Below are 22,608 nucleotides of genomic sequence, written 5' to 3' on the forward strand. Positions count from 1 at the left end.
ACATCGAGGCCAATGGCTGGGTCCAACCAGGCCGAAAGTCGTTGTCACCTGCTGATATTAAGTATGAACTAGCTGGACTGGCTTCTATCCCACAGAAATTGGAGGAAGCCAAAGGACTACTCCCGGAGCTGAGGACGAAGGAAGCTCACGATTGTGGAATCAATGACGACGTCTTGTGCAAGTTTATGAATATTCTAGAGCCAATCTAGTCAGATAAATAGTCAATGGTACGAAAATTCCATGCCTGTTTCGCGATCAGACTGTTGAGATAGACGCTCCCAAGCAGGTCTTTGTCGTCAAGATCTAAAAGAATGCTATTGTCAATTGATACTTTAGAATCAGAAACTGCGTAGTTGACAAACTAGTTTAGCCTCGTAGCAGTCTTGAAGTCCGGATTCCACAACTGTACAACCACAACAAATAACTCGTACTCACACTTTACCCTATTGTTGCACGGCGGTAACAATCGTTACACGTACTCGTACTCGTTTCCCTACCACACTTGCTCTCTCACCCCCGTGCCCCTCGTCTCTGATTACATCACCATGCATGGTGGCCTGCAGACAAAAGTATGTTCAGAGGGCTAATTTATTTCATCAACATGTCGCTGTCTCCAAACTGGAAAGCTCTTCAGGCGTCGACGCCGGGGGGAGGGGCCAAGGGACAGCCTGGAGACGCTAAGCGGAACCGCGCGAAGGCGTGGCGTGCGAAGAAATCGGAAAATAAAAAGGTGGTTGGCCAACTGGACCCGGGGCTCAGCAAAGCGAAGAACGTGGCTAAAAGCAAAGTCATCAAGTGCCAGGCACTACAGATTCCTCTGCGGGCTCGTGTGCACAAAAACGATCCGACTCGGCCGACTTTGGGCGCGATTCTGCAGTCTGACGATGCTGGACTCGAAGAAGCGCTGCATGCGCCTCCTCAGCCGATAGAGCCCGTTCTGGCTCGATGGAAATGTGCTCCGGGCAAGTTCATTGCGCTGGACTGTGAGTTTGTGGGCGTGGGACCCAATGGAGCCCGTTCGATTCTGGCCCGGGTCTCCATTGTCAACTACTACGGCCATGTGCTGATGGACGAGTATGTGAAGCCGATTGAACGAGTTACAGACTGGAGAACATGGGTCAGCGGAGTGACTCCAGCCATGGTGGCCAACGGAATCTCCTTTTCCGAGGCTCAGGAACGGGTCAAACGATTGCTCAATGGAAGAACTCTTATCGGCCATGCTCTAATCAATGATCTGGCTGTTCTGGGATTGGACCATCCCCGGGCCGATATCAGAGACACTCAAAAGCCACAGTACTTTAAGACGGTTTGTGGATGCAAGACTCCATCCCTGAAGCATGTGATGAAAGAGTGTGTGGATCTGAATATTCAACAAGGGGAACACTCGAGTGTTATTGACGCCCAGGCAGCGATGTTGCTGTTCAGGTGTTATAAGAAGGAGTTCTAGGGAGACAGAGCGGCGCCATATCTCAACCGAACGATCTTCAGCCTACCGCAACGTCCGATGCCATCTAGACTGCGAAGCAATGTCTTTGACTCTCTGATTCAAGGACATGTACGCGTTCTCCTCCAAGTCTCAAGACCGCTGCTGGCTCTCTGATTGAGCTGGTCTCAGTGCAGGGACCTTTTGGAAAATGCGACCACATACACCACAGTATGTACTGCACGACCTCTATCACATAGGACTGACCTTCAACTAGCTCTAAAGCTCCAGATGTCACCCGCAGATACTTCATAATCCTCCACGGTGCACAGCAACAGCAGAACAACGGCAACGAGGCCATTGACTTTGATCAGTTCACACTGACACTTCTGTACTAGTGCAGTACAGATATATATAAATGATCATGAAATAGACCCTTACGAATCGTACTACAGTCACCTTCAAGTTCTCCTCAAATACAAATTCACTATTTCCATTCCTCCACTGTTATAATTTTCTCATAAAACGGGTCGCAGCCATAGCTGTCAACCCGAGGCGCCAGCAAAGCTCAACTAGCCATCAATCCATCAGCCCTAGTAAGTGGAAGGAGTATCGGGAGACAGGTCGGGGAGACCAACTCGCAGCTTGTGGGAAGAGGGCAGCTTGGGAATGACCACCACCAGACACGCCAGCAGGTTGAGAATGAACATGTGCAAGTCGTAATGGGTGTAGTGGGTGGAGATGAGGAACAGGCCAATAGGCACGCCGAGCAGAAACTTCTTTGCGGGTGTGTATTGGTCACCGTCGTCAATCTGCTCCCACATGGTCAGGTTGTCGAAAGCGCCAGCGTTGAACTCAAAGGGGATTCCGGTAACGTAATGGAACATGATGTAAGAGCCAATCACGTAGGTGATGTTGGTGAGTGTCCAGGACAGCTCGCGGGTCACGCCAGGGATGAGATCGAAGCAGATCTTGAGAATGCCAATGATGAAGAAATGCACTCCCCATGCGCCCTTGTTATTGACCCAGGTAGCGTTGAGGTTGGGCAGCGCGTTCTGGTCGCTCTGTTCAGTGATGGTTTCGGGCTCGAGGTGCCGCAGTATACTGGACGATCGTCGTCGCGTGTGTGGGTCGGGGTTAAGTGACATCTGTGTTAGTTCGGTTTGATGTGCGTGTCCTACGAATACGTGGGACAGAGGCCAGGAGAGCGAGCGAAGATGCGGGATCCACCTATGTACTCGCAGAGGCACAAGCTAAGGAGCGAAAAGAAAGAAACATTAGCTAATAAGGCTTGGCAGGTGAGCCTGATAAGTGCCTGCTTGACGGGAGTGGTAATGACGATGGTTGGAAAGTCTTGGGTAGTACTGGTGTCCTCAGTGGCTACAGTGATCACACAAGAAAGCTCTCCACACTGACGATCTGCATGTCTCAGATTGAAATTTAGCTTGTGAGACTCGGTCGAGATAGATCGAGGGACAAGCGGTGGTTAAGTGGAAGACAATCAAAGTGGTATCGATAACTGAGTAGAAAGTAGCAAACTGCAGAGTGCACACTTGTACCCACGACACGAACCATATCGCAGAGAAGAGCTTGTCATGGATGACAAACCACTGTGTCATAAGTCGCAGCAAGTCAAGGGTTGACTGTCTCGCTTGTACCATTCAAGTGGTTCTGTTGATAGAGCTGGGTGCGATGGCTGTGTCGTAGTTCGTTGCTTGAGACATGTTTCAGATGGCGTCTATGGGCGTACAACACAAGTGCAGTAGTAACACTGCAAGTAAGTCTTGCAAGTGTGTGTGCCATTAGTAAAATAGGAGTACTTCACTCGTAATGTGCACGCGCAACAGTTCCGTAGTTCTCATCCCCGCTGTGACCCCTAAACAGTGTTATCGCTCAGTTTGCGACACGCAAAGAACGACAACGTCAGTAGAGAGCTCAGCAACAAGCCCATCGACGATTGTGTCTAATGACAGCATAAACACAATCACCGCTATCTGCTGAGATAGTCTCCATCACCTTTTCCCCTTTTCCCACAAACCAGCCAACAACTGCCAAAAACACAAACGACAAACACGAACAGAGAGCAGCGACATCACCACAACAGACTCGGACAGAGGACATCCTCTGTAACGCAGAATTGCCTTGTCTTCCCCTCAGGTCCGTCTCTGTCTCTATCTCTGTCTCCATCTCTGTCCACTACAGTGCTCTAGTCAGCTCGCCACCTATCACACAACCGGCGTTTGAACCTTTGTGGCATGGACCCGCTGTGGTAGCATATCCAATCGTCGTCATGTGACGCCCCTATCGTCCTCCGCTCGTCCTCCTCAGCTCTCCTAGCCAAACCTCTCGATACTCACTATGCAATTTCTGTGGTGTACAGTAGAACGTAGAAGACGGTGTTCTGGATGTGCTAAAAATGCGGATTAAAATGGGAAGTGTATTTTTGTCTCTACAGATTGGGAGATGTATGAGAGGTGCCACCAGGCATTGGGAGGTGTTAAGAAAGGGGGTTGTAGGCCGATTTGGGAGCTGAAAAATAGCCAGATGACTAATGTGCCAACTTCGAATCGTTTTCTCATGTCGAAATAGCAAATATATCCTTCCCTCATCAATTACAAAACACCCTCGGTACGTACACTAACCCCGAAACCTACTTTCGGGCTGTACGCATACGTATGGATATGACTTGACACCGTGCAGGTGCAATGACAAGTGCTGGGCCTGTCACTTTTGCTCTACCACAGTACATGTGACAGAGCCCCCAAGTAACACAGAAGCGGGCGCAAAAGCATATATAAGATGGCCTTGGCCCTCTTCTGACGCTTCATAAGCACCACTTATACAGATCTCCTGTCGGGTCCCTTACCTTAGCCACCGGTTGCATGGGGGCTGTGCTTGCCAAGAGCACATATGGCGAGATATCCAGTTTGCACTGGTGGCGTGAGATATAAATAGATGGCGATAATGAGAAGCGTGCAGCTGGGTGGCAATTGACCGAGGCGACACAAACGGCCTTGGAAAAATGACGGCGGATATATCCCCATAAAACACAGGTTCTGATACTGGTCACATTGCACCCTTCGGAACCCGTAATTTTACCTCAACTGGTGAACAAGGCCTTATTGACTCTTAACCTAGATATACGAGTGAGTCTATTCCTGCCAAGCGGAAACTGATGAGTAATGTGCTGAGTCATCTCGAGGCGAGGGAAAATGGCTTGTTTGCGGGTAAACGGAGATAGGTATATGGTATGTTGTGATGACTAATCGAAGAATATTTGACTTTCAAGAACAAACCGGGTGTCAAAACCTTATTGGGAGCTCCATTATTAAAAGTCGCTTCTATATCCACAAAAAAATTGGTATATTATCCTTAATATACTCATTTAGTATATCATTTGAAAGACGTTTTTCTCCTGCTTCATTTAGTTCAGTTTCTGTGTTAATCTCATCACTGTAGCTGGGGCTGTAAGTTATTCAATTGTTTCGCTTCAGAAATTCCATCAAAAAAGTAGGAAAGCTGTAATATCAATCTCTAAATACCTATTTCCATCTTTTCTACCTCCCAACTCCTCATTGAAAATACAAGGAACTTCCTTAACACACCAGTATGCGATCCCCATTAAGCTCCCAACCCTAACCCATATCTCCTTGCAGACGCACCTTACCAGACGCGTTGAAATATAACAACACTCAGTAAGGACATCAGAACACCGCATCCATCTCGTGAACCGAGCTTCGTATCGACAAGCGGAAAACTGAACTACAATCATTGAGATCACGTGATTACACAGCTCGACTTTCCTGCGACCCGACATGAGTAATTACCCCCATCAAACTCCCTTAAGACAGACGTACCCAGATCGACCGACCTGGACGGCTCCTATTGGAACTCCTAAGCCTACAACTTCACCTAGGAAGACTCCAAAGAGCGTCAAATCGATCGGGCGGCTGAAATTTTCAAATTACGCCATTGGAGAGCCTCGGCGAGTGGAATCAAGAGGTCTAGGCCAACCCAGCCGAATGCTGGACTTTGGAAACACTCGTGATTATGCCCAGACGTTTGGAACCACGCCCAGACAGACCTTAGGAGCGTCACGTGACTTTTCTCAGGCACGGTTCGGATCTCGTGAACCGACGCTGACGAGGATGACTGTAGAGGAAGAGGTGGAGCCAGAGCCAGAGCCTGAGCGACAAGAGCGCGACCAAACACGTGACCAAACACGTGACCAGAAGCCCCAAAACGATACACGCTCAACATTTATGTCACGTGACTATTCAATTCCGTCGCTATCACACAATCTCAATCCTGGCCAAGACTCACTATTTGCAGGTGTAGCCAGACAGATTGAGTCTCGAGATGGAGTTGAATCACGTGACCAGATCGAGTCACCTCAGACTCAACCACGTGAACAGACATCCTCTAGGCGACCCATGCGTCGAAATCTTCGTTCTGTTGTTGTGGAGCCTGTTTCTTCGGTTCCTTCAGTGATAGTTACTCAAGATAATGTCACGGAAGCGGAGGAAGAGGATACAGCTCCTCCAGTCAAAAGTCTGAGGGAAACGGTTACCCGAGAAACAGTCCCAACAGATCTATCACGTGACCCTTCCTCTCGATCACGTGATCCTTCTACTCGTCGAACTTCTCGTTTGGTTTCTGGTCTCGAGTCTTGGCAAGCTGAGGTTTCGCTCACTCAAGCTGAGGGAGTCTCCTTCAATCAAATGGAAACGCGTGACACTGGTAAGTCGCGCGATAACATTCGATCACGTGACGCTAACCGATCGCGTGACCCCAGCCAGTCGCGTGACACCACTTCCCGTACACATACCGTATCCGTTCCTCTCAACGACGAAGAACCCAGCGACGAGTCGGCCAGAGCTCGTCGAGGAACCCCGCTTCCGTCACGTGACCGTTCCCGGGTGTCGCTTGCAGGAGTCGGCGACCGATCGCATGACATTAGCATATCACGTGACAGAGGCAGTCCTGGAGGAGCTCCTGATTCGGCTCTCGAGGAGTCTTTCGAGGTTGATGTTGAGGGGGAGCAGGAGCAGGAGCAGGAGCAGGAGCAGGAGCGGGAGCAGGAGCGGGAGCAGGAGCCACGTGAGCAATCGTCCCACGAAAAATCTTTCTCAAACATCAACTACTTTACCAGCAATAGAGAGAAGAATAAGAGCTTTGAAGCCGAGGAGGAAGAGGATGCCATTGAGTCTGAAAGTGGAGAATCAGGTGAGGTTGAGGTGGAAATGGAGGCACGTGATGCCCCTGATACTCAATCTCAGGTCTCGCACGATGAGTCTATCCGGTCCCACGAGACTGCTCGTTCAGGTGATTCCACCGACTCATCCAGATTCAAATCGCGGTATTTGCAGGATAAGCTGTCATCACGTGATCATCGAACAAGTGACCGGTCGCAACTTCAAGGAGCTACTGATAAGTCACATTATGAGTCACGTGAAGAGTTGAACGGTCAAGCACGCGACCTACTTAGTGAGCACCGTATGGCGGACACTAGTTTGGACCGAATCAAGGCCAGCGCCATCAAGAAGCACACAAAGCAGGCTCGTGGGGATGGTGAGTCACGTGAAATCGATGAGTCGCACGATCAAGGCATGTCTACCGTTGAACCTGCTGTTGTTTCATCACGTGATCTGCTCGGTGAGCATCGAATGGCAGACACTTCTCTCGATCGAATCAAGGCCAGTGCAATCAAGAAACATACCAAGCAAATACGAGAGTCACGTGAGGCAGAAGGGTCACAAAATGACAGACGTGATTCTCAGTCACGTGAGCCCCGTCTTCCTGCTGATCTGACCATGCCCAACACTTCCATGGCTCAGATCATTGAAGCTGCCAAACAGACTCACAGCAAGTCTTCACGTGATGCTGAAAAGGCAGCCCAGAAGGCACGTGACCTAGAGGAACACGAGCGTAAAACGGCGGAAGCACGTGACCGGGTAGAGCGCGAGATTCGCGAGAAAAATGCCCGGGATCAGGAAAAGCTGGCTCGAATCGAGGCTGCACGGGCTGAACGGCTCGCCAAAAGAAGACGCACAGATGACGAAGGTCACGTGAGCGTGTTTCATAATCGGGGCCACGTGTCCCACGAAGCTGAAAAGTCCACGATGGAGCCTCCTCACGTGACCAGCAAGCTTCGTCATGTGAATCTGGCGCACCCCAAGAGCTCTGTTCCTGGTTTTACTCAGGACGACGACGACGACATGTCCATCATTTCTGAGCTCAGTGAAGTCAATGTGCACACGGTAGGTATTAATGGGACACGTGAGCAGTCACGTGAGCAGCAGCCCAAGAGTGTGTCCCATGGCCAGCAGTCCCGCGACTTTACCTCCCGATATGGCATTCCCGAGTTTGACGAGTCAGAGGCGAGTGCTCAGAGTAAATCACGTGACTCGAATCGGCCGCGGGAAGCGTCCCAATCACGTGATTCTGATTTTCCGCAGCACCCACGTGATACCACGCGTCCACGTGATACGTCGGGCGAGACTACCATTTCGCAGCACACGGCCACGAGCGTTCCGGCCTCACCCGACTCCACATCCCGGGCTACGGACCTAGGGTCTCCGCGTGACCATGGCGAATCACGGGATCTGGGCAGTATCAACACCCATGTGATTGGCAATTCGGCTCCTCAAAAGACCCACAATCGTCAAAACTCGATCTTGTCTCCGTTTGAAAGAGCCACCAAGGCGTCTGCGTCTTCTGTGGTTGCTACAAATGGAAAGCGGCGGTTCTCTGAGTCACGAGATCCCGCTCATTTCGAGTCTCGTGATATTGCTACGGTCAATGAGTGGCGGTCTCTGGATTTCCTCATCACTTCGTCCCTACAGCAGCAAGTCTGGTCCAACCGATTCCGGTCTCCTGGCAATGCCGTTCTGCGCATCCCTCCTTCAATCAGAACGTGTTTCCCCCTTGTTTCCGAGGCTCGTCTGCGGGACATGATTGTTGCGGTTGTCTATTGCCGGCAGGGTCGGTTGAAGGAGCGTCAGATTGCAGGTCATCGGGACAGAAGGGGCGTTTCTTGGTGGAAGCGATGGTTCTAATGTACAAGTAACGGTTAATGTATTTTATTGGTTTTGGTTCTCATGTTGAGAGTAGTTGATATTGGTGATATTTTGGAGAAGCCATGAAGGGCTGTTTACGAGCCACGGTCATCGCGGCCACCCTTGTATGCAGGCTGTTCCCAAAGAGGCAATTTCTTTCTCAAAACCGATTATGTCTTGGAAACAACAAAGGCCCCCTGCGCTTCCTGTTTTTGCCCTGCACCAACTGTTGACAAACCATGCAGCAAAATTGAGCACTTTTGCGCTGCAAAGCTGTTTACAGGGGTTATAACAAGCCCAAAGCAGATCTGCGGCTGCGAGGGCATGCTTGGAGCTGCAACGATCGACTATTTTTTTCATGCGAGATCTCAAAGGTACAGCCATGTCAACGGCTACTAGAGCTATAAGTAGGGCTGTTCGAATGAACCTTTAGGGTCTTCCTTAGCGTCGACCTAAGGTAGTGAATGGAGGCTACTTTTGAAACCACTTGCAACGCCATTCAAGAGCTGTCGGGTTGCACTACGATACCATGTTTATGTCTACGGACTACCCTGCTGGAAATACGAAGAGCTGTGACTGAAATATGCAGAGCAGCAAGGGGGAAAAAAGTGTGCATACTAAACAAGTACAAGTGAAAGCAATTAGATTAGCAACTCCAGGGATGCATTCTGGGATCTCAATCGCAGGGTGCTGTGCTCGTATTGGCTGTGGCTGCAACCGCTTGAGTGCGTTAAGTTCACACGAGCAAAAAAACCTGCAACCCCTGAACCGGAGCCAAACGGGGGAGAAAGGGACATAACTGTTTCTCGTAGCCAAAAAAAAGGGACCCGACTGTTTCCCGTAGCCAATATAAAAGCACACGACTGTTTCCCTAAGTCCCGGCGGTTCGCTGGAAAATTCGCTAGACAATCTTAAAATCTCCCGACCATCTGATCTTCACAATGCTACAAGTAGGCCGAGATGACGGCCCAAACGGCTACATTTTTGAGCTGCTTGCTGCGGAAATAAACGCAGTGGCACAGGCGCGTCCGTTTCCCCGGATCTTCCTTCCAGCAGGCTGGTCGATCGCGGGTACCTCCATGTACTTGTCCGAATGCGGCCGTTGTGGGGGTCCGGGCCTTGGACCCTGAAGTATATTCCGCACTATTGGCCACCTGCATTTATAACCCTAATGACAACCTCAAAATTTGTTTTTATTTTATTTTCATTTTTTATTTTCATTTTTCACCTTGAGAATAGCTATTTCAGCCCTTGGAAAGGTCGATTTGTGTCTCCACTCCATCTCCAAGGGCCGAAAACCTGTTGCTGACACTCTCCCCATCACGAGAAACTATCTACTCCCGGAAATGCTGAACCGCATCTGGAAATCCCATGCATCGTGACGCATATCTGTTTTACAGATCGTAAATGCTCCCGTATACACTCTGCAGGGCTTTTTGTACACCTGCAGCCCGTATGCAGGCTATCTACTACTGCGGGAGCTTCCGCTCGTTGGGTGGAAGGACTTGTCCAAAATGTCCTGGCATCCTTGTGCTAATATCTCTACATAGATCAGCACTGAAAAGTCCACCCAACCACATAGATTAGCAGATTTCCAGAGGACACATGGAAATACCCACTGTTGGGCATCCAACCGTACCCTTGATTACCCCACCAACAACCCCTGTGGTTTCTTGTATCGTACTGTACTTGTACATGTACAAAGCCGGCATTGAGATCCCGTATTCCGCGTGCCGCGCATTTGCTCAATACACTGTTGCAAATTTGGTTTTCTCAACAATACGGCCCTGCACAATATCCAAACCAGAGCAAAGTGACTGTGAGATTGGCGAACATGGACAGCAACATCTTCAAGACTATCCGCGAATGCTATGCAGAGAGTTGGACAACTTGACGATCCAATGGACCCGGACCCAGCTTTGATAGATAATATACCATATCAAATGACACTCGATATATCTCTCGACCGCTTCAAAATGCTTGACAAGCGCGTCGCAGTTTGTCAATGTTCACGAAGACAAAGCCGCTGTACCTTACAGTACAGTAGGTAAACTGCAGCCGCTTCCGGCTTGCGAAATTTCCCATCAACCTTCGTACATTCCGGGAATGGACCAGTTGGGAAGGGCAACTTCTGCAAGGTGCCAGCTCGAGATGGCAGTCTATATAACCGCTCACATCTGCTTGTTTGGAGGTTAGAATCAAAAGCTTCCCCACCCACCACAGTCTCTCGTTATGAAGTTCTCAGTCCTCACTCTCGCCGCCATGCTTGGCTTGGCGCTTGGTCTAGTCGTAACTGACGATCCCACTCAGCTCGCATACCTGGAGACCCCTGAGACTAATCACATCTTTGCTGCTTACGCCAAGATTATCCCTAGTCTGGCCGCCGCTAACATTGTCACCGATGCCGGTGCCCTCGCTCTCAAGATGGGCCTTGATATCCCTTTCGTCAACAGCCAGGATCTTTCTCATCCCCCCACACATGAAGAGCTCGTTGAGGGCCTTCGGCAGGTTCTCAAGTACTCCGCTGAGAGCGGGAGAGACTGGACTGATGCTGTCAACCCCACCCTTCCCATCTATGCCATCAAGTGGGTTGTTGGCAAGGCCCCCCAGCCCTACACCGCTGAAGACTTGAAGGTTTCCCGACGAGCTGTCTTCAACATGTACATGGCTCAAACCATTGCTAGCCATGCCGAGAATGCTCTCGATGCCAAGATCGTTGTGAACGACCCCGATGTCACTGTCACTGTCTCTATTGGTCCCGACCCTTCCTCCACTATCCCCGCCTCCTCTGAGGCTACCTCCGAGATTCCCGTCACTTCCACTAACCAGGACAATCAGAGTGAGACTTCTGCTCCTGCTCCTGCATCCTCCACTCAGGATACTCCTTCGTCTACTACTGATGACGGTGCTGCTTCTACCACTGATACCCCCGTCTCTTCCACTGACGGTGCCCCTGCCTCCCCACTGATGGTGCTTGCTTCTACCCCGTGGCGGGTGCTGCCTCTCCACTGATGGTGCCCCTTGCCTCTACCCGATGGGTGGTGCTGGCTTCTACCACTGATGCCCCCGGTCTCTTCCACTGATGGTGCTGCTTCTACCACTGATGACGGGCTGCTTTCTACCACTGATGGCGGTGCTGCCTCTACCACTGGTGGAGCTGATGCTTCCTCCACTGATGTGGTTGCTTTCTACCACTGATGGCGGTTGCTGCCTCTACCACTGATGCCCCCGTCTTCCACTGGTGGTGCTGCTTCTACCACTGATTGACGGAGCTGCTTCTACCACTGATGGCGGTGCTGCCTCTACCACTGGTGGAGCTGATGCTTCCTCCACTGATGGTTGCTGCCTCTACCACTGATGGGGTGCTGCCTCTACCACTGATGGTGCCCCTGCCCTTTCCACTGGTGGGAGCTGATGCTTCCTCCACTGACGGAGCTGCCTCTACCACTGATGGGGGTGCTGCCTCACCACTGGTGGAGCGATGCTTCCTCCACTGATGGTGCTGCTTCTACCACTGATGGCGGTGCTGCCTCACCACTGATGGTGCCCCCTGCCTCTTCCACTGGTGGAGCTGATTCTTCTCTTCCACCACCGATGAGACCTCTACTTCCTACCACTGATGGCGGTGCTGCCCTCTACCACTGATGGTGCCCCCTGCCTCTTCCACTGGTGGAGCTGATGCTTCCTCCACTGACGGGCTGCCTCTTACCACTGACGACGGTGCTGCCTCTACCCTGGTGGAGCTGATGCTTCCTCCACTGGCGGTCCCCTGCCTCTCCACTGGTGGAGCCTGATTTTTCCCTTCCACCACCGATGAGACCTCTACTTCTACCACTGGCGGCAGCAAAGGGTTCAGTCGTCACTAATACTGCACCTACTGCAAACTTCTACTTGGAGGTTCTGATGGCGGAAACGGCAACGGTTCTGATGGCGGGAAACGGCAACGGGTTCTGATGGCGGAAACGGCAACGGTTCTGATGGCGGAAACGGCAACGGTTCTGATGGGCGGAAACGGCAACGGTTCTGATGGCGGAAACGGCAACGGTTCTGATGGCGGAAACGGCAACGGTTCTGATGGCGGAAACGGCAGGATCTGATGGGGGAAAACGGCAACGGATCTGGATGGCAACGGAAACGGATCTGATGGCGGGAAACGGCAACGGATCTGATGGCAACGGCCAACGGATCTGATGGCAACGGCAACGGATCTGATGGCGGAAACGGCAACGGATCTGATGGCAACGGCAACGGATCCGATGGTAACGGCAACGGATCTGATTGGCAACGGCAACGGATCCTGATGGCAAACGGCAACGGATCTGATGGCAACGGCAAACGGATCTGATGGCAACGGCCAACGGATCCGATGGGTAACGGCAACGGATCTGATGGCAATGGAAACGGTTCCAACGGTTCAAACCTCTGGAAACGGCAACCGGATCTGATGGCGGAAACCGGCAACGGATCCGATGGTAACGGCAACGGATCTGATGGCAACGGCAACGGGATCTGATGGGCAACGGAACGGTTCTGATGGCGGAAAACGGCAACGGATCCGATGGTAACGGCCAACGGTTCTGATGGCGGAAACGGCAACGGATCCGATGGTAACGGCAACGAATCTGATGGCAACGGGCAACGGATCCGATGGCAATGGAAACGGTTTCCAACGGTTTCCAACTCTGGAAACGGCAACGGATCCGATGAACGGCAACGGAATCTGGCAACGGCAACGGATCGATGGTAACGGCAACGGATCTTGATGGGCAACGGCAACGGATCCGATGGCAATGGAAACCGGTTCCAACGGTTCCAACTCTGGAAACGGCAACGGATCTGATGGCAACGGCAACGGATCCGATGGCAACGGCAACGGATCCGATGGCAACGGCAACGGTCCGATGGCAACGGCAACGGATCTGATTGGGCAACGGCAACGGATCTGATGGCAACGGCCAACGGATCCGATGGCAATGGAAACGGTTCCAACGGTTTCCAACTCTGGAAACGGCAACGGATTGATGGCAACGACAAACGGTTCCAACGGATCTGATGGCAACGACAACAACTCCCAGTCTGGCGATGGTTCCGATGTTCAGCCCCAGTCTACTCTCCGAGTTGACAGCACCGGTGGATCTTCCGCCGTCCCCCAGTCTCCCCAGGCTACCGCCCCTGCTGACCACCCTGCCCAGGCCAACGGAGCCTCTCAGCTCGTTGCTGGAGCTCTGGCAGCTCTCCCCATTCTCGCTGCTCTTCTGTAAGTGTGAGAACCATTTTGTTACACTAATCATAATATAAATTATCATATCTTAGTAAAACGTGCGCAGTAATGGTGTGAGTTGACACAAGTATTGTTGGAAGTTGCGCGTTCTGTAGAAGTGGTAAAAGCCGTAGCAGCAAAAGGAAGTGACACTATAGATCGGCCTGGTGAAGGGGGAGAGTGTGGCATGCATCTGTGTGCATCTGTGGGTGTACAAGCACTCGTACAAGTGTAGCACATACTGTACAGTACATACTCGCACGGTACATACAGCATATACTCGTAGGTGTTGTGAGACTGTCGGGTTCTGTGTAGGTGGTATCACAGATTTTCGGGACTTATGGTATCAGTTGGGTCGTATAAGCCATGGGCTCGGTAAGTGTGTATTACTGTATCTCGCGGAAGTAGCAATCCAAGTATCACAACTCTCACGCTATCACACCATCCCTCTCGCACCCTAGATCGATGATACTATGGGTTCCAGACGGTGATGAAACGTTGTGTGCGCGGCAAGGGGCCTTGATTTCAGGTGGGGCGGTGGTGTGAAAACGGTTTGTAGTGATATCTTGTGTTGCTTGTATGTATCTCTCGTGTTGGCATCTTGACGACTCTGTTGTGTTGTGTGTGTGTTGTGTGTGTTGGATACAGTACAGTATGTAGTAGGATAGTGGTTTTAGGATTGTGATACGATATGAGGTATAATTAATTGTTAAGTAATCTTATTGTTACTGTTATGATTTTGATGGTACTGTATATACAGTACACCCAGCATATTTGAGATTAGATCAACTTACTGAATCGGTATCAATTAATCAAACAAAAAGTTACATCGGCTAAAGAAGAGCAATAATCAGGGGAAGAACAAAGGTAGCGGTGACAAGCTTGCCAGCCCCGTTGGCCTGGGCTGGAGGGTTGATCTGAGCGGTGGCCTGGGCAGGCCTGACGGTGGAAATTCCAATGGTCTGGGTCAGGGTCTGGGTCAGGAGAAGAGTGGTGTCACCCTCGGATCCTGCGGCAATTGGGCCAGCAACCGGTCCAACAGCGGGGGCAGCGGCGGGAATCTTCTCGCCGGTGGAGGTCTTCTCGTCGGTACCGGTAGAAGCGTTCTCACCAGCGGGGGTCTTCTCACCAGTGGTGGTCTTCTCACCAGTAGATGCCTTATTTCCGGCGGATGCCTTGGCAGTCTCAACAGGATGGTCACACTTCGTGCAGATGGTAGAAGTGACGGTGCTCTTGGTGTTTCCAGCTTGAGTGGCACCCTGAGCATCAACAATACTAACAGGACAGTCAGTTACATATGTGGTGACTCGGTCAACACCACCAGCAATCTCAGTGCACTTGTTGCAAACCGTGACTGTCACAGTGGACTGGGTCACTCCGGTGTGGGTGACTCCCTCGGCGTCAACAGATGTGACAGCCACATCGGTGACATGCACGGTAGTGACAGTGCCGTTGGAGAAGCCACCACGGATACCATCACCGCCAATCACTATCACGTTGACGTTCGAGTTAGTGTTGCTGTTACTGTTGCTGTTGCTGTTGGTATTGGCATTTGCAGTCTCCTCGTCCTTATCACCATCATCATGGATGGATCCTGAATCGGAGTCATCCTCATGCTTGTCGACTGGGGAGTCCTCCTTGCTATCGGCGTTGCCACCCAGGAGCTGGAGCCATAGGACATGGAGAGAATCAGCATGAGTCTGAAGCTTTTCGGCGAGCTTCTGGAGCTCTTCGGAGTGGCTATCACCAGCCTCCTTTGCCACCTTGTCGGCCAACTCCTGCACCAACTGCCACAGAGCGTAGGTCTGGTCAGCAATGCTGCTGTTGGAGTCGATTACGGTCTTGGAAGGAGAGGAGAGGTCATTAATCAACTTTTTAAGATCTTCAATCTGCTTGTTCAAATCATCAATCTTCCCCTTCAATTCAGAATCGGTGGTTGCTGCTTCTTTCAGTTTATCTTCGATTTCCTTTTGGACATCCTCGATGTATTTGAGCTCCTTCTCAAGATCTTCAATGACGGAAGGGTCAAGGTTGGTGGGCTTGTCGTCCGGGTTGGCGGGCTTGTCATTGGGGTTGACAGGCTTCTCGTCAGGGTTCACAGGCTTCTCGTCAGGGTTCACAGGCTTTTCATCAGGATTCACAGGCTTCTCATCAGGATTAACAGGCTTCTCGTCAGGATTCACAGGCTTCTCGTCCGGGTTGGTAGGATCCTCAGGATTCACAGGCTTGACAGGCAGAGAGTCGACAATGATCTGGGCAAGACCCAGCTGCTCGGTGTAGGCAGCTGCGATCTGGGCCTCGTACATGAGATAGACATTACGAGCCGCGTGCTCGTAGTCTGAGCCGGTGGGGGGTTGGGTTCCTTGATTAATCAACCACTGAGAAACTTCTCGGATGTTAGGATCAAGAGGTTGAACAGCGACTCTCCAATCGGGCTTGTTAGTTGCAGCGACATACTCCTGCTGAAGCTTGAGGGCCTCCACAAGATGTTCGTTGTCGGGTTTGAGAGCGAGGTCAGCGGCAGCAGGAATCTTTGCACCAGCCATATTGGACTGAGGCCAAGTATTGAACGACGACACAATGTTCGAGGCTGCAATTTCCGGGCTGGAATAGAAATCGGGAGCGCCTCCGAAGACAGTTGGGTAGGTGAGCTGTTTGAGGGCTTCGGGGTCGTCGGTGACGAGGGCCATAGCCATGGGGACCAACAAGGCGAAAGCGAAGGCAGAGAACTTCATATGGAAAGACTTTGGTGAGTGTATGAACTTGTTGTTTCTGGGGAAGAAAGAAGGGAACTTCCTGGGTTATATGTACAGATGCGAGACTTGAGCCGTCGCAAGATTTTGAATAACCAGGCATCATATCCGAACCATTTCATTATTGGAATGTACAAGACTTGGTCGAGAACTTCCCAAGTACCTCCCAAGAAGGAATAAGACCAGTTTAGCCCATATTTTTTCGAGGTAGACACTGGATACTGCTTCTCAGTCTTCTATTGTGTTTACAATTATGAGGGTGATCATGGAGAGGGGTGTCTAAGTAAGTACTGCAGCTATTTGGCTGAGTTCTTGTCTCATCTGTGGATGGGTTCGCTTCTGGGACATGGTCGTCTCGTCGGTAATAAGTGAGTGGAGTTGAGCTGAATAATAGGCATGTTTATTGCATAAGATCGGTTTTATTGCATAAGATCGGTTTTGTTGCATAGGGCCGGTTTTATGGCATAGTCATCCATCTTTTTGAACTTGTTCACCCACTAATCTTGTCGAGATGCACTGGAAGTGTGTTCAGGGACGGTATGAGAGTGAGAATGTGGAATTACAAGGACAAGAAAGAATGTAAAGAAGGGAGAGTTCTCTTGTGGTATTGCGCTTGTAGTCGCAGTCTGATACCAAAAAAAAAAAAAAAAAAAAAGAAGAAAAAAACCATTGATCTGGTCCGGAGCTTAGATCAGGAGCTACAAGTAGCGTCGATCTCTCCGCTAGCATTCTGGTGTAATACTGTGGGGCATTTGTGTGGGAATGTAGACAAGTCTTAGAGCGATTTAATGAGTGTATCAAACGGCATCGCTTCTTGCCCATGATTCGATGCATTCTGTTCATGTTCAAACATCGGGCTATTTTTGGACGCCGCGCTTTCGGAATGAGCGGCAGATCGACAATCGGTGAAAAAGACCCATTTAGTGGGAAATAATACACCAATTGTCTTTGAAACACACCCCGATCGGGACGTGGTAAAGTTGAACACAGGCCTATCAGTGGGTAAGATTGGCTTGAGCTAGGTGGGTATAGTGGTAAGTGAGGCGATAGAGGTTGGCGAGTCTTAAAAAATTGAATCTCGAGTATAGCCACGATTTTCTAGTCTGGAACCACAAATACCTGAGATCTAGAAGCTCTTCTGTATGGGTGATGACTTCCCCACATATATCTACACCCCACTTTGACGGAATGCAGAATTGGACTTGACCAAATCAAAGCAATCAAATGGTGCGGAATCTGGGCGAAAAATGTCTTACTCCCCGGTTCCTGCTTCCTCCAATCGTAGTAGAGCTCGTTTAGCATTGGCACCACTGTAGACTGTTCTGCAGGGCGTAGGTCCCTTTGAAACGGGCCAGAAGGGTCCAAAAATTCAGGTATTGAGTAAACAGTGTCTTCCAAAGCTAACGGCGTTAATTTCTTGTCTGTCCGAGATCAATATTGTGGCCATCTTGCTTATCTCCGACGTCCTGTTCGGTCCACATTTTTAAGCTATTGGGTTCTGACTGTTGTTTTTTGGTCCTGGGTTCTGATCTCGACTACAACCCCGGAATGAGGCGACCGATGGGGAAGCAGTCTGGTCTGGGCCATTCAGGTACCCCCAAATTATCCCCCGCTGGAATAAAAATTGCCAAACCCCAGGTCCATTACCCCAACATGGCAACGTCCCACCCAGGTAAGCTCCAACGGTCACATGACCGGCGGAAAACTCAAGCGAAACGAGTCGGACGTTAGACACAAACAGCAGAGACACAAAACCAACTGTAAAGACAAGGGAAGGGTATTTCGTCCCACACTGCAATGTCGTGTGAGGTTAAAGGAGAGCAACTTAGCTAATCGGCGTTAAGGCTGAGTTTGGAATGTTAACTCCGAACTCTGTAGGGCAAGAAAATTACACCTCTGGACATCTGAACCCTGCAGGGCAAGCTTGAGCTAGGTCCTGCTTGGGTTGAAGCAGGGTCTCTCCCGCGAGTATCTCTGGTTTCAGCTGAATCCGCAGAGCTGGAGTACAGTACTCTACTCCTGTCCTGAGGGTGTCGGAGATGGCACCTTGCAAATCAGGTGGGCAGGTGGAGACATTGAAACATTGAAACATTGAAACATTGAAACATTGAAACATTGAAACTCGGCAAAGATCATGTTTCCCATCACAGTCGTCTACATCATATTCCAGGGCCTATACGTTCTCTACTGGAATCATCCCCAGTCCATAAGTTATATTACAAAGTCTTAACGGTATCCTTTTTCCTTCTCTTGGAGTTCACCCATTGTCTCCGGGACGGTATGAGCCCAAGGAGATCCGTCTGTCGGTTGGTCGGTGGTACTTGGCTGTCGTATCCTCCAGCTGCGAAAGATACTGGCACAAACTTTGACAGACTGTATCATGATACTCAGTAACTAAGCCCTGTACCAATAGTCAGACAATGGTAGCTGTTGTGCAGCTGCCAAACCTGATAATGCTGTATCCCAGTCTTGGGACTCTCGTTGATTCACTCATGGCTGTGACTCGAGGCTGCGACTAGTGGCTGTGATTCACTGCTCATTCACTCGTCGATTAATCACTCGAAGCACAACCCCGACACCCACAAGTCACACACTCCACCGGCTTGTCATCCTTGATATCCTTTCGAGGAACCCGACAGATACAAGTTCCTTCGTGAATGTTCTCCTTTCCTTGAATGCACCTCAAACAGCAGAGATTCTCGTATCCCTGCTTTCGCCACTTGGCAATGAGATTCTGATCGGCATACCCCTTCTTCAGAAGATATGCATACAGCTCTTTGGTGATGGCCTCCTTCTTGTAATACAACTCATAGACATATCGAGACCGCTGGTGATGGATGCGATAAATGTCCCATAACAACTGGTTCTTTTTCTTTCCCTCGGTTGGAGCGTTTTGGGCGTCTTTTAGCTTGTCTCCAAACTCCTGCAGAATATCGGAGATGTCGTCAAATCCAGCTGGAGGCGCTTTCGATCGTGAAGTGCGGATTTTCACCATTTTGTGCGGTGTCTGATGATGCTTAGTAAGGTTTCAGGTGGTATCTGGCGCCCCTTTTTCTCTTCGATCAATATCCAGGTGGTGGCGTTGTGGATGTGATGTGATGGTCGATAAATGCAGTTGGAGTTTCGTGTCGCGTCAGGGGTTTCGATCGGCTCCCTTATGGTGTTTCACGTGATTTAGGTATCGCCGAGTCCGTCACGTGTTTGTGCTTTCTGAGGTTCGGATCAGAATTTGCTGTTTTGGTTGTTTTGGAAAGTGGTGATGATTTTTTGGAGGTTGGTTTTTTTGCTGCAGCTAAAATGCATTTGAGTTACATAGGGGGAAAACAGGGGTGGATCTAATGTAGCCAATAATGGAGCTATTTGAGTGATTTTTGGCCCATTATCTTCTTAGAGTGACTGTAATGCTACAGTAAGAATTTTAGCACCTGATCCCATACAAATATACCCAGTTGTGACGGACCTGACTCTCATGCAGTGAAGCTATTATCAACAGAAAATTTCTGATAAGGTACTGACGTCAAAATCATTGGTGGAAGAGGAGAAAATGAGGCTACAGACGGTATCATTGCTGTTGACATCTTCTCTGAAGTGTGTCCGATTGTTCCAGTTTCCTCTCCCTCTCTTTCTTCTAGACTTGCTGTTTCTGCTGTTTTCGCCACCCAAAGCAACCGAACATGACTCAGTGGGTGAATTGAAGAGATAGCCCTATGATATTCATATTTGAAGTTATATATACAACACTTTTTGGCTACATTTCCAATTGTTGAACGTCTATCTAATAGCACTATTCCACGCGCCCAATGTTTAAGTAATTTTCCAAGTAATAGTGAGTAACTCTATTGGTCCCCAACTACAGTCCCATCCCTCTCCCCACAACCTCCATATAAAACACCCAATAATAGTCCAATAGAAAATCCAATTATATCTGAAAACTCTTCCCATTCCTCTGATTCTGATGATATCAAAATCTCCCCCAAATTGTTACTTTTCCACTTTGTCGCCACCCTCCCCCAACTCCCAAACTCAACCCCTATATTATCCAGCAGTAGAAAAAAGTACACTTCTGCACTACACCATCACGGGATCAGACTAGGCGTAGTCAGACGCCGCCCCACGACGTTACGGCCGAGCCCGGTTAAAAACACGCCCCCCTCCCATTCAAAGGTAACCACGGCAACGCAGCGCCGACACAGACAACAGCAATTACAACACGGTATTAGTCATCACAGCAACCCATCCAGCGGACTCACAACAACAGTGACATAACACTAGTGACGCAATGTTACCGCAATATCTCATCAACGTGGCGACATGGTCGACGTTTATCGCCATTTTCATCTCGACAATATCCATTCTCCTACAACTCTACACATACACCCGTCCCGCTGACCAGCGGTTGGTGATTCGGATTCTGTTTCTGGTTCCTCTATTTGCGCTCTCGTCATGGCTGTCTCTTCTGGAGACCCAGGACCAGATTTCCAGACCTCTGGCCCGCTTCAACATTGTGCTATCAGCTCTCAAAGAAATCTACGAAGCCTTCACCCTCTACACCTTCTTTTCGCTGCTTACCAATCTGCTCGGCGGCGAACGAAACATCATTTTCACCACCCAGGGACGAGCTCCTCTCCACACTCTGTTTGGAAAGGTCAACATTTCCGACCCTCACGAATTTCTGACCGTCAAACGAGCGGTACTGCAGTACGTGTGGATCAAACCAGTGATTTCTGTGGCCATCTTTATCTGCAAGATTCTGGGAGTCTACAAACAAGGGGAAATCAGCCTGACTAGTGGATACACATGGATCGGTATTGTCTATAACGTTAGTGTCTCACTCAGTCTGTACGCCTTGGGAATCTTCTGGATGTGTCTCCATACAGATCTGCAACCCTACAATCCCTGGCCCAAGTTTCTGTGCATCAAACTCATCATCTTCTTCTCATACTGGCAAGGGGTGGTGTTGGCACTGGCTCAGTTGATGGGCATTATTCAGCCGGAGTCCTCCGCACCCCTCCAGGACTGGTTCATGTGTCTGGAAATGACTCCCTTTGCTCTTTTGCACATGTGGGCTTTTCCTCACGACGAATACTGCCAAAGAGACTGTGGATTTGCCCGATTACCTGTCTGGCTGGCTCTCAGAGACGTGCTGGGGATCGGAGACCTCATGTATGACTTCAAGAGCACCTTCTGGGGAAAAGGGTACACCTACAGGAACTTTGACAGTGTGGAAAGTGTCATTGTGGACCACCCAGATGCAGACAGTCGAGTCAGAAAGATCATGAGTGGCCTCAGATACACGGATGGAGGAAGAGGTAAATACTGGCTGTCGGACGAGTCACGCGATGACCACGAGGGCAGCGGCGACTCGTCGTCGTCGTCACGTGACGCCACAGAACACAGCGGGCTGCTTGCGGGTCAGCAGTCGCATGTCGCTGCTTCAGATCAGCTGCTTCAGATTGCGTCGATCGCCGAAATCGACGACTCGTTCGACCAGTGGCGAAACGAGGACGACTCTTCTAAGGCACGTGACTACGGCGCCACCGATCTCGCCACCCACATTGTTGAGCCTGTGTCTGAGCAGGAGTTGTATGATGACGATGATCTTTACTATGATGCACGGGAGCAGCGGTTTGGCGACTTCAACTATAGAGTGAAGACAGTGAAGGAGCAGCGCACGTGGCGCAGTGAGCACAATGGTGGTTTGAGGAGAGAGTTGTGATTATGGTCGTTTGTCGTGCCCTAGTCTTACCCTGGTCTTGCCCTGGTCTTGCCCTGGTTTTGCCCTGGTCTTGCCTTGGTCTTGCCCTGGTCTTGCCCTGGTCTTTCGCAGACTTCGTATGTCTGGTGTTTGCATTTGTCGATATAGAAAGTATTTATTTATTGAACATTTTTGAAAGGAGATTGCATTGGTGAAACAAATACAAGTAGGTAATTTCTATTAGTTTAGTTATTTATTTATTTTTCTTTTATTTATTTTTCTTTAATTTTCTCCATCTGTCTGATATCACGACTATAGACTAATTCACAACCCAACGGTTTTGTAATTATCCATGCGATAAGCAACGCTACAGACTCAAGAATACTACCGTCTGGAGCGGCTCATCGCAAGCTCCTCCC

At 50.0% G+C, this 22,608-nt stretch overlaps 12 protein-coding genes across 12 annotated transcripts; 6 read left to right on the forward strand and 6 right to left on the reverse strand.

The window, feature by feature from the left end:
* Positions 1 to 571: 571 nt before the first annotated feature.
* YALI1_B23420g (uncharacterized protein) lies at positions 572 to 1,447 on the forward strand (the record flags this gene model as incomplete). The annotated part of the gene is made up of 1 exon (XM_501043.3): positions 572 to 1,447. The coding sequence occupies one exon, from the start codon at positions 572 to 574 to the stop codon at positions 1,445 to 1,447; it is 876 nt and encodes a 291-aa protein (XP_501043.3).
* Positions 1,448 to 2,016: 569 nt separating this feature from the next.
* Positions 2,017 to 2,571, reverse strand: YALI1_B23440g (uncharacterized protein; the record flags this gene model as incomplete). The annotated part of the gene is made up of 1 exon (XM_501044.3): positions 2,017 to 2,571. The coding sequence occupies one exon, from the start codon at positions 2,569 to 2,571 to the stop codon at positions 2,017 to 2,019; it is 555 nt and encodes a 184-aa protein (XP_501044.1).
* A 29-nt stretch (positions 2,572 to 2,600) lies between these two features.
* Positions 2,601 to 3,084, reverse strand: YALI1_B23443g (uncharacterized protein; the record flags this gene model as incomplete). The annotated part of the gene is made up of 2 exons (XM_068282108.1): positions 2,601 to 2,834; positions 2,878 to 3,084. 2 exons carry the CDS (start codon positions 3,082 to 3,084, stop codon positions 2,601 to 2,603), a joined length of 441 nt encoding a protein of 146 aa, XP_068138209.1.
* A 169-nt stretch (positions 3,085 to 3,253) lies between these two features.
* On the forward strand, positions 3,254 to 3,719 carry YALI1_B23447g (uncharacterized protein; the record flags this gene model as incomplete). Its single annotated transcript, XM_068282109.1, has 2 exons — positions 3,254 to 3,382; positions 3,426 to 3,719. 2 exons carry the CDS (start codon positions 3,254 to 3,256, stop codon positions 3,717 to 3,719), a joined length of 423 nt encoding a protein of 140 aa, XP_068138210.1.
* Positions 3,720 to 5,238: 1,519 nt separating this feature from the next.
* YALI1_B23467g (uncharacterized protein) lies at positions 5,239 to 8,481 on the forward strand (the record flags this gene model as incomplete). Its single annotated transcript, XM_501045.3, has 1 exon — positions 5,239 to 8,481. One exon carries the CDS (start codon positions 5,239 to 5,241, stop codon positions 8,479 to 8,481), a length of 3,243 nt encoding a protein of 1,080 aa, XP_501045.3.
* A 1,320-nt stretch (positions 8,482 to 9,801) lies between these two features.
* Positions 9,802 to 10,110, reverse strand: YALI1_B23515g (uncharacterized protein; the record flags this gene model as incomplete). Its single annotated transcript, XM_068282110.1, has 2 exons — positions 9,802 to 10,014; positions 10,057 to 10,110. 2 exons carry the CDS (start codon positions 10,108 to 10,110, stop codon positions 9,802 to 9,804), a joined length of 267 nt encoding a protein of 88 aa, XP_068138211.1.
* Positions 10,111 to 10,743: 633 nt separating this feature from the next.
* YALI1_B23522g (uncharacterized protein) lies at positions 10,744 to 11,493 on the forward strand (the record flags this gene model as incomplete). The annotated part of the gene is made up of 1 exon (XM_068282111.1): positions 10,744 to 11,493. The coding sequence occupies one exon, from the start codon at positions 10,744 to 10,746 to the stop codon at positions 11,491 to 11,493; it is 750 nt and encodes a 249-aa protein (XP_068138212.1).
* A 2,435-nt stretch (positions 11,494 to 13,928) lies between these two features.
* YALI1_B23554g (uncharacterized protein) lies at positions 13,929 to 14,202 on the forward strand (the record flags this gene model as incomplete). Its single annotated transcript, XM_068282112.1, has 2 exons — positions 13,929 to 13,972; positions 14,028 to 14,202. The coding sequence occupies 2 exons, from the start codon at positions 13,929 to 13,931 to the stop codon at positions 14,200 to 14,202; spliced, it is 219 nt and encodes a 72-aa protein (XP_068138213.1).
* Positions 14,203 to 14,574: 372 nt separating this feature from the next.
* On the reverse strand, positions 14,575 to 16,476 carry YALI1_B23579g (uncharacterized protein; the record flags this gene model as incomplete). The annotated part of the gene is made up of 1 exon (XM_501047.3): positions 14,575 to 16,476. One exon carries the CDS (start codon positions 16,474 to 16,476, stop codon positions 14,575 to 14,577), a length of 1,902 nt encoding a protein of 633 aa, XP_501047.3.
* A 2,234-nt stretch (positions 16,477 to 18,710) lies between these two features.
* YALI1_B23603g (uncharacterized protein) lies at positions 18,711 to 18,988 on the reverse strand (the record flags this gene model as incomplete). The annotated part of the gene is made up of 2 exons (XM_068282113.1): positions 18,711 to 18,857; positions 18,914 to 18,988. The coding sequence occupies 2 exons, from the start codon at positions 18,986 to 18,988 to the stop codon at positions 18,711 to 18,713; spliced, it is 222 nt and encodes a 73-aa protein (XP_068138214.1).
* A 57-nt stretch (positions 18,989 to 19,045) lies between these two features.
* On the reverse strand, positions 19,046 to 19,489 carry YALI1_B23609g (uncharacterized protein; the record flags this gene model as incomplete). Its single annotated transcript, XM_501048.3, has 1 exon — positions 19,046 to 19,489. One exon carries the CDS (start codon positions 19,487 to 19,489, stop codon positions 19,046 to 19,048), a length of 444 nt encoding a protein of 147 aa, XP_501048.1.
* Positions 19,490 to 20,773: 1,284 nt separating this feature from the next.
* YALI1_B23622g (uncharacterized protein) lies at positions 20,774 to 22,210 on the forward strand (the record flags this gene model as incomplete). Its single annotated transcript, XM_501049.3, has 1 exon — positions 20,774 to 22,210. The coding sequence occupies one exon, from the start codon at positions 20,774 to 20,776 to the stop codon at positions 22,208 to 22,210; it is 1,437 nt and encodes a 478-aa protein (XP_501049.1).
* Positions 22,211 to 22,608: the final 398 nt, after the last annotated feature.

Source organism: Yarrowia lipolytica, chromosome 1B (assembly GCF_001761485.1).
Source record: "Yarrowia lipolytica chromosome 1B, complete sequence".
In the NCBI taxonomy this organism is placed as follows: domain Eukaryota; kingdom Fungi; phylum Ascomycota; class Dipodascomycetes; order Dipodascales; genus Yarrowia; species Yarrowia lipolytica.